This window comes from Callospermophilus lateralis, chromosome 18 (assembly GCF_048772815.1).
Source record: "Callospermophilus lateralis isolate mCalLat2 chromosome 18, mCalLat2.hap1, whole genome shotgun sequence".
Lineage (NCBI taxonomy): Eukaryota > Metazoa > Chordata > Mammalia > Rodentia > Sciuridae > Callospermophilus > Callospermophilus lateralis.
In genome coordinates this window covers 4,666,846-4,676,270 of record NC_135322.1, presented here as the reverse complement: position 1 = coordinate 4,676,270, position 9,425 = coordinate 4,666,846, and the positions used below count along the sequence as shown (strand labels likewise).

At 38.4% G+C, this 9,425-nt stretch overlaps 1 protein-coding gene across 1 annotated transcript; it reads left to right on the top strand.

Annotated features, from left to right (window-relative positions):
• The first annotated feature begins 1,517 nt into the window (after positions 1 to 1,517).
• On the top strand, positions 1,518 to 2,444 carry LOC143384251 (vomeronasal type-1 receptor 4-like). Its single transcript, XM_076839299.1, has one exon. It carries the CDS (start codon positions 1,518 to 1,520, stop codon positions 2,442 to 2,444), a length of 927 nt encoding a protein of 308 aa, XP_076695414.1.
• The last annotated feature ends 6,981 nt before the right edge of the window (positions 2,445 to 9,425 follow it).

Below are 9,425 nucleotides of genomic sequence, written 5' to 3'. Positions count from 1 at the left end.
GATGCAGAGGAGGTTGTTTTAAAATCACTCAGCTGCTCAGGTTCCATTAATTCGACACTTAATGTTCATGGTTTCTAGAGATAAACGTATAATCTCTCATATTTACTATATGGAATGGAACAAATTGACAGAAATCGGCTAGTCCTCTGTAGGAAGTAATCTGATGGTGATGCTTGACAGTACATTTTCTCTGACTCTGAGCATTGTGCAGCTAACTGAGACAGTACTTGTACCCATCCTGAAACCATCAGTGTTTTATGATTATGGTGAGGTCATTTATTCTTTAATGTGGAATGAAACATGTATGTAAGAATGAACTTAATTTTTAAAGGTCTCCAACACCACATTTCAAGCATATATCTTTTTTTCTCTTTTAAAAAATATTCTCCTGATTGTAGTAAATTCATCCTCTGGTCTAGGAATTTGACAGTACAGCTGGCTGGGTGTGTAGGGAAGCTCTTCACTGTGCATTCAAATTTCTTTGAACATAAAATTTCTGTAAACAATGAAGTCATTTTAATTCATGAATTGAAATGGCTGCAGAAATTCTACTGTTTAAAGGCACAAATATGTCAATGGATTACTCCTATTATAATATCATTCTCCAAACTTGCTTCCTTAAATGAGTTTTACCTAACTTAGTAATTAATTAACTCACATACGAATCTGTTGAAAATAGTGAATATTTTGTTTCTATTGTATAAACTTTTATCCCATGTTGCTGCTTAATATCCCAAGACATATGACAGAGCCTGGGAATGTGAAACACTTCTGTGATAGGGAATATTGAATTTGTGTTCCTAACACACAACCACATGAGTCATGGGGTAGCTGCCCTGATGTGCAGCCAGTCCTGTTTCCTGCAGGGAACTCACCATCAGACAGATGCCTGCGGGGTACAGTCCCCTCAGAGCACTTGCAGTTATTACAATATCTAAATGTTCCTTCATAATTTGTATTGGATCACTATCAATCAATGCACAAATATAAATCTTACAAGCAAATAGAAACATTTTACAATAAAAAGTTACAAAAATACAACTAGTTTAAAGATAATAGAAATTCAGAAAAGCAAAGTAAATAATGAATCTGATTGAAGAACGGTGCTCATTAGCTTTAGGAATGTGTGGTGTACTATTCTGTCTCTGTTTCTGCTCAGCCAGCTTACAGGCCCTTCTAGTCCCCCAATCAGAGTGTGTATGTAGAGAGATGCTTAAACTCTGTGTACTCAAGTTCTGCTGGTCTTCATGAAAAGCCACTGTATTTCTTGTCTCATGTAATGAAGATTCAAGAATCACCATGTGCCACTTCATAGCAGGAATTTATAGACTTCATACTTTTCCCTGTTCACACAAACCACAATAAAACATGATGAAAAGGGGAATATGTGAAGTCAATGTTATGAGCAGGAACTCTGGACAGTGGGCAATACAGAATTGTAGTTGACAAGACAGGTGCAGCCCAGCCTCCTGTTCACCTGCAGGACCCTCTAGATGGGACAGCAGGGAACTGGCAGGATGGCAGCCAGTGATGTGGCTGTAGGCATCATCTTCCTGGCACAGACTGTGATTGGAACTCTGGGCAATTCCTCCCTTCTCCTCCATTTCCTGGTCATTAACTTCACTGGGTTCAGGGTAAGACACACAGACTGGATTCTTCAGCACTTGATTGTGGCCAACTTGTTAACTCTCCTGTGTAAAGGAGTTCCCCAGACAATGGCAGCTTTTGGAATGAAAGGTTTCCTCAGTGATTTGGGGTGCAAGCTGCTTTTCTATCTTCACAGGGTGGGAAAAGGTGTGTCTATTGGCAGCACCTGCCTCCTGAGTGTCTTTCAGGCCATTAAGATCAGCCCTGGAGACTCCATGTGTTCAGAGCTTAAAGTGAAATCTCCCAAGTACATTGCTTTCTCCATACACCTGAGCTGGATTCTGTACATCTTTTTAAATGTTATGTTTCCTCTGGTCATGACAGGAAAATTGAGTAACAGAAACATCACCAGTCTAAAAGACTTTGGATACTGTTCTGTTGTTCGTCGTGAGAAAACCACAGACTTACTGTTTGTAGCATTGCTAACCTTCCCTGATGCCCTGTGTGTGGGGCTCATGCTCTGGGCCAGCAGCTCCATGGTGCTCATCCTGCACAGGCACCATCAGAGAATGCAGCACCTTCATAAGACCGTCTCCTCCAGGTCTTCCCCTGAGTCCAGAGCCACCAAAACCATCCTTCTCCTGGTGAGCACCTTTGTCTCTTTTTACACAACTTCCTGCATCTGTCAGATTTGTCTGTCTCTGATTTCAAATCCCACCTGGTTCCTGTTGAACACAACTGCAGTAATCACTGGGTGTTTCCCAGCTGTCAGCCCCTTTCTGCTCATGAGCAGCAACTCCAATGCATCCAAGCCCTGGCTCATTTGGATAAGGAATAGGAAAACCCTGTTACCATGAGGAACATGTAAATTGTTAGTTTTTGAACAATTCTTATTTTTTTAATCCATTCTTACCTACAAAATTGAAAGAGTAATTTATGCACAGTGATGCCACTTGTGAATGTTGTTTATATATGCACACTTTTATTTATATATGAGTGCAGGTGTATATTTGTGTGTGTGGATTAAGTTTATAGCCATCAAGTAATATTTCTGGAAAATTATATGTAGCAAATGTAAATTTCTGTTTAAATGTAATAGTACTTAAGACTTTATTTTTTTTCCTCCTGATATCCTGGTTGATATTTGTTAAAACAAATAGGCTATATTTTTTATTTATCTATTTGTATTTTTATCTTAGCTATGTCTCTTGGGGAAAATATCAAGGTAAACTTTTTCAAACAATCTTCATCTTTTGTCAGTGAAATTATACCTCTACATTTCATATAAAATTGGACATTCTGGGATGCAATTGTATCACATCTTCTTTATGACACAGTTTACATTAAATAACCTTTATTTTTCACTGTGATGTTTTATAATATTATGCTTTGCTTTTTATAAAGCTTATCAGAACACAGACTTATTTAATACATTTACAGTTTACATTGCCATTATATGACACTAAAATCATGTATTTTTGTTACTGATATATATCTTTAAAACATTCTTATGACCAAGTTGGGCATGCATAGCTCAACAAAATTACAGAAACCAGCCACACGCCTCACATGAAGCTGCTTTCACCTACCCTTGATTTTTAAGATGACACTTCTTGCATTCCCTTAAATATTTACCAAAGTGACCAGCATTTGACACAGTCACCTCTGTTGTATTGTGCATAACACAAATTCTTCAGTTCGTACTTTTATATTTGATTTGAAAATTCATAACTTTTAAAATTTGTATTTCTGCCTGTTATTGGTGATAGAATTAAACTCCACGAATTTCAAATAGTTAATTTTAACATTCCTTTCTTGATGTACTCGTGTTCTGATTTGGATATAATTTTTAATAACGATTTATGATTTGAAAGCTGTGCCTCTGGTGTGATGTGGTGGGATGTCTCAACCTTTGAGAGGTGGAGGCAAGGAGATGGGGATTGGGTCCTAGGGAGGTCACCCTTAAAAGGCTAAGTGGTGATCTCCTGGAGTATACTGTAATGCTCTCAGGAGAATGGGTTGTCCTGTAGACTGCAGCTGTCTCCACTCTCTGGTACCCCTGTCCTTCCCTGAGGTCTCTCTGCACATGCTCCCACCATTGTAATTCAGCTGGCTGTGAGGCTCTCACCAGAGCTGAGCAGATGCTGGTACCATGCTCTTGAGTCTCTAGAACTGTGAGCTAAATAAATTCTTTTATCAGAATCCTATAAGGAAAGTAAAAAGACACACAGAGACAAGATGCAGAGGCAGGAAAGATGGCAGAAGGCAGAGAGGCCAAACTTCCAAGCTGTATTTACATTGATAGGTTAATTTAGGTTATTAGTACCATCACTACATTATTGTTTGATGTTCCTTTATTCTCAGGAGCTGTGTGCCTGCAATCAAGGTCAAGGCTGATAGCACTCTAACACAGAGCCTCCTCATGCAGGACATTGCTTCAGCAGCTAGGCATTCTGTGTCTTTGAAGAGAATTTTTCCCAGCAGCCAGGCATTCTGTGTCTAGCACAGAAACTTCCTAACCACAGCATGCCACAGTCATGAAGGTATCAGAGACCTCAATCCCAAACACAGAACCCCTACAGAACCCATTTGTAGATGATTGGTTAATGCAGCAGAAAGAGATCAGTACAACATGAGAGAGTCTCTGTGTGTGGAATGTCAGGATCAGCTCTGGCAGGCAGGTTCTACAATGTGTTGTCCCTGTGTTTGGGGGCCTCTCAGCTGGGGATGTGTGCAGCGGTTCCCTTGGTGGTCGTATGTTTACACCTATGTACCTCTAGGATAAATGTCCTAAGATTTTGACAGTCTTTGTATGAATTTCAACCCACTTGTTCCTCCTATTTTTACCATTATGCTTTTTAAAAAGAAGGGGAAAATGCATTTAATAATTATAACATGAAGAATCATAGGAAATCATTTTAGAATTGAGTCAGGATAAATAGTGCTATTATAACATTTGTATTTCTCAGATAAACTTGAAAGAAAAAGATCACATATTAGGGCCCTTCTCGTTGTTGCAGACTAACTTTAGCAGAATATTATGCAAAAATAAAATAAAGAAATAAAACAAAAAGTAGCAATTGACATTTGTTCCTAAACAATGTTAAGAGATAGTTTGAAAGGTAACTAAAATCTATGATGAAAGCAACCAGCAGAATTAGGCCTAATGTGCAAAACATTTAGAACTACATTTCTACTATCCCTGTTACTTATAAGCAGGTCATAAAACTAGTTTCCATATTTTCAGATGACTTAAAAAATAGCAGATTTGATCTCTGTTTCAGCAAATCCTTTTTTCAACCACAGTTTTTACTCAATAAAGTTTAAAGTCATGGTCCTGAACAATTTCTACATACAAAACACCTTTAAATAACTTCAGACTTCACTTAAAGCATTTTCTCACTTATGAATCCATGAGGATTAAGTTGAGCATGCCCACACATACATGGCATACATACATGTATAGGTGGGCCAGTTTACCTCTAGGATAAGCTAGATGTTTTGTGAGGTGCACATTGGTCTTTCTAGACACCCTTCTCTGTGTCAAGGAAGGCAGGTAGAGTGTGCTGCAGATGCCTTGAGGCTGAAAGAGGGTCCTCCTCATCTGTTAACCCTGCATCACCAGATCTCCTCACAACATCTATATGCACATCTGCTTCCCATGTAGCAGTGGCTCTGTGGTAACTACTGTATAAAACAAAACAAAATATAGAACTGAATCATATGGAGCTGGGGATATAGTGCATTTGGTAGACGTCATGCCTTGCATGCACAGGACGCTGGGTTCAATCCCCAGCACCACACCAAAAAAATGAAAAAGAAGAAAGAAAGAAAGAAAGAAGGAAAGAAAGGAAGACAGACAGAAAGAAAGAAAAAGAAAGAAAGAGAAAAAAGAAAGAGAAAGAAAGAAAGAAAATAGAAAGAAAGAAAGAAAGAAAAAAGGAAATAAAGAAAGAAGAAAGAAAAAGAAAGAAAGAAAGAAAGAAGAAAGAAAGAAAGAAAGAAAGAAAGAAAGAAAGAAAGAAAGAAAGAAAGAAAGAAAGAAAGAAAAGAAAAAGGAATGAGGGCGTTGATGGGCAGTTTAAGAAACGCCACTGCAGCAATAAAGGATATGGAATAACAATCCCCAGGGAGAAAGGAGGATGTGGGTCCTAAGTGGAGAAGGCAAACAATGTGCTCTGAGCTCTGGACTTCCATGCAAGTAACAGCGGGTTTCAGACTTTTTTTTGCAACTGTTTTCCTGATTTAGACTTTGAACCTGCACAACTACTTTCCTGATGTCCCAACTAGCATGTTCTAAGTCTCTAATGATTAAGTCACACTGAATATTCTGCTATGATTAACTCTCACAAAAAACAATATAAAACAGACACCCCTTGTAACCAGTTGCATTCCCCCCCCCCCGATAATATGCCATTCAAGCCACTGCTTAATAAAGAAAGCTTGCTGATCTGTTGAGGTCTCTTTCTGTTGCAGTTATTTTTGTTTACAGAACACACACCAGGGCATGCAGGTCCTACATGGATAAACAGTATCTTCAGTCTTGAAGATGATTCCTCTTGCCTCTCCCATAAATATCCCCAAGAGTGACCAGTATGTGAACCTAACAGCATAGATAACTGCTACCTCTTTGTTACTTTATGCAAATAAAAGAGCCCAGCATAAATTCTAATATATTGGATTTTGAAAAGTCTCATATCTTATAATGTTAATTTTCTCACACATTTTTGGTGACAGAATTCAACTGTAGGAATATCCCATAATTAAACATTCTTCTCTTGATACACACATATTGTGGGTGGATATGATGAGTTCCCCCCTCTCTGAGTTTCATGTGTTGAAAGGTTTGCCCCCAGTGTGAGGAGTTGTTGGTGGAACCTTGGAGAAGTGGAGGCAAGGAGAAGGAGGTTGGATCCTGGGCAGTCACCCTGGCAAGGGATCAATGCTGGCCTTGCGGAGTGTGAAAACCCACAAGAATAGGTTTTCTTATGGCAAGTTCAGATGTCTCTGCCACCCCTTGCTCCCTATCTTGCCCCGTGATGGCTTCTATACGTGCTCTCACCATTGCAGTTCCTACTGATGGGAGGCCCTCACCAGAGCTGGACAGATGCTGGGACCATGGCATATGGTTATGTCAAGAGAAAAAAAATTAATAAAATGTGACCGTCTTTTCAGTTTGGAGTACCATGATGAGCACTGTGGGTAGGTCCTGCAACGTGTTTCTGCTGGGTATGTGTGTCATAGTGCCCTTGTGGGTCATGTTTATCCTACTTGGCTTCAGTATGCATTGTCAATCAGCTTCCCAAAATGATTTTATGAATTTCAACAAAGGAGATGCAATTTTAAAATAAATAATATTGGATACATCCCCTTCTACCGTCAATAATATTTATTCTGTGAAACATCGTTTTATATTATGAGACTTTTGAGGTTATCTCCTTCATTTTATTCAATGGCAGTTAAAGGCAATAAAATTAACATAAGCAGGCCTTCCAGAATTACCTTGTCTTACATATTAGTAGTGATTCATGTTTTTAAAAGAAAACAAAAAAACTCAATATGTTCTGAAAATGTTGAATCTGTCTCTTACCAGCCATTGCCTCATCCAGGCTAACACCACTTCCCTCCTGAAATAACAAACCCCAGGGGTGTTATATCCTGTCTCCTGCTCCTTCTTCCTCTTCTGACTCCCTCAGAGAGTGCCCAATGTCTGGGCACCATACAATCTAGGCTAGTTGTGGGGTCTAAAGTCTTCAGTGGGAGAGGATCCTGGGAAGTCTGTGGGTAGGAAGCACCAGGAATCTGTCTTCCCATCAACAGTGACTGCACTGTTCCAGTTGTGGGATGTAATGATTCTGCAGAGTCTGTCTGGAATAACTGAAGGTTTGTGTGTTAAAAAGTTTGAGTGTTAAATGAATATTAATTCCAGACATTGAGAGCTTCATGTGTGAAATGCCATGGAACTGTGCCCTAAGTGTTTATTGGCCCTATTTGTCAGGAGCTACTGACACAGAGGAAGTCATTCAAGGTCACACCCTCCCCAAGCATTCAAGACACTTCCTATCAGCCCCTGGATGTAAAGGGGCCTATCTATCTATCTATGTATCTATTTATGTATCTATCTATGTATCTATCTATGTATCTATCTATCTATGTATCTATCTATCTATCTATCTCTCATCTCTTATTCCCTCTTATTTTCCCCCTTTCTCCCTATTGGAAAGCATCCAAGTCAGTTGAAGGATATTTAAAAGTCCTTCCATATACAGTGCAATACAGAACACAGAAGGCATCATCTCAGAGAAAAACCTAAAAAAGACATTAAGTTTATACCTCAGTCGAATCCATCATTCACCAAGACAGCCTATGACTAGCAAAACTGAAACCAAAACAAGCAAATTCTGGAGAAAAGGGAAAAAATGTTTTCTAGAGATATTTTAATATATTCATATGTCCAATTTTAAACCAAATAATCAAATGTAGGGTTTTTTAAATCTGAGGGTTAGGCTGGGTATTCTGATAATAATCAAATAATCGAGTTATATATATTAATGAACTGGGAAGTGGTCCATTTAAATGACAAATAAATACATAAGTCAACAAAGATTATTCCTGAGAAAGGCTGTATGGTCTTTCTAACAGAATTTTTTTTCAAAAACTATCTTTATAATATTCTAAATACCAAAAGAAGGCTTACAGAAATCTCTCAAGGATATGCCAACATCAAATAAGATTCCATTTAAAAAATTCTGAAATGTATTCTGTAGCTATACAATAACTAAAATGGAAACTTCACTTGATGGATAGTTAGAGGGCAGCAGACAGATTATTGTAGGATTTCAGACACATCTTTTTTATTTTAAAGAGACAGAGAGAGAGAGAGAGAGAATTTTTTTAAAATTTATTTTTTAGTTTTTGGCGGACACAACATCTATATTTGTATGTGGTGCTGAGGATCAAACCTGGGCCGCGTGCATGGCAGGCGAGCATGCTACCGCTTGAGCCACATCCCCACATCCTCAGCCCAATTTCAGATACATCTTGAAACTGCAAGAGAAGAAAGAAACATTGTAACTATGACAATTATTATGTCCAACAATCAAAATAGAAACAATCATGGGTTATGGTAACATATTGGCCCAGATTTTAAATTTAAAATGTTTTACCAGTGAGTATGTCCCTGTATGTATTTTTGCATGACTGTCATGATCCCTACAACCTCAGCAACTTCAAAGAAAAGCCTTAATTTTCTTAGCAACTTCAAAGAGAAGGCTTAATTTTCTAATCATTCTTTGATCAGAAATCTGAGGACTAGGGTGGGTACTCTCATTAGGATATCACAAGGCCAAATTCACATTTTGTCCAGCCTGACTCTATTCTACAGATTTAGTAGAAGAAAAATTAATGTAGATTGCAGCAATTTACTTTTTCTGACAGAAGACATAGATGACCACGTTTATTAATTTTATTCAATATAGTACTTGAAATCTAGTCTGAGCAATTAGGTAAGAGAAGGAAATAAAGGACATCCAAGTAGGAAAAAGGAACTCAAAATGTCATTGTCAGCATATTATATTGTTACATAAAGCACAGTCCTTGTCTCCAGTGCCATTCAAGTCAACAATTTTGGCGGGGCGGGGGGTGGGGATAAAGAAAGTTGTATTGCTTTGCCAGCAAAGGAGAAACACAGGGGAAATGGAGGGTTTTTAAAAGAACATTCAAAAGCTTTAATCCAAGAGTGTCCTAGCAGGGGTTCCAGGTGAACCCTGGTAGGGTGTTGAAATTCACTTCTTAATTTGGGAGATAGTCACTTCCTAGATCCTCCTACATCTATTTCT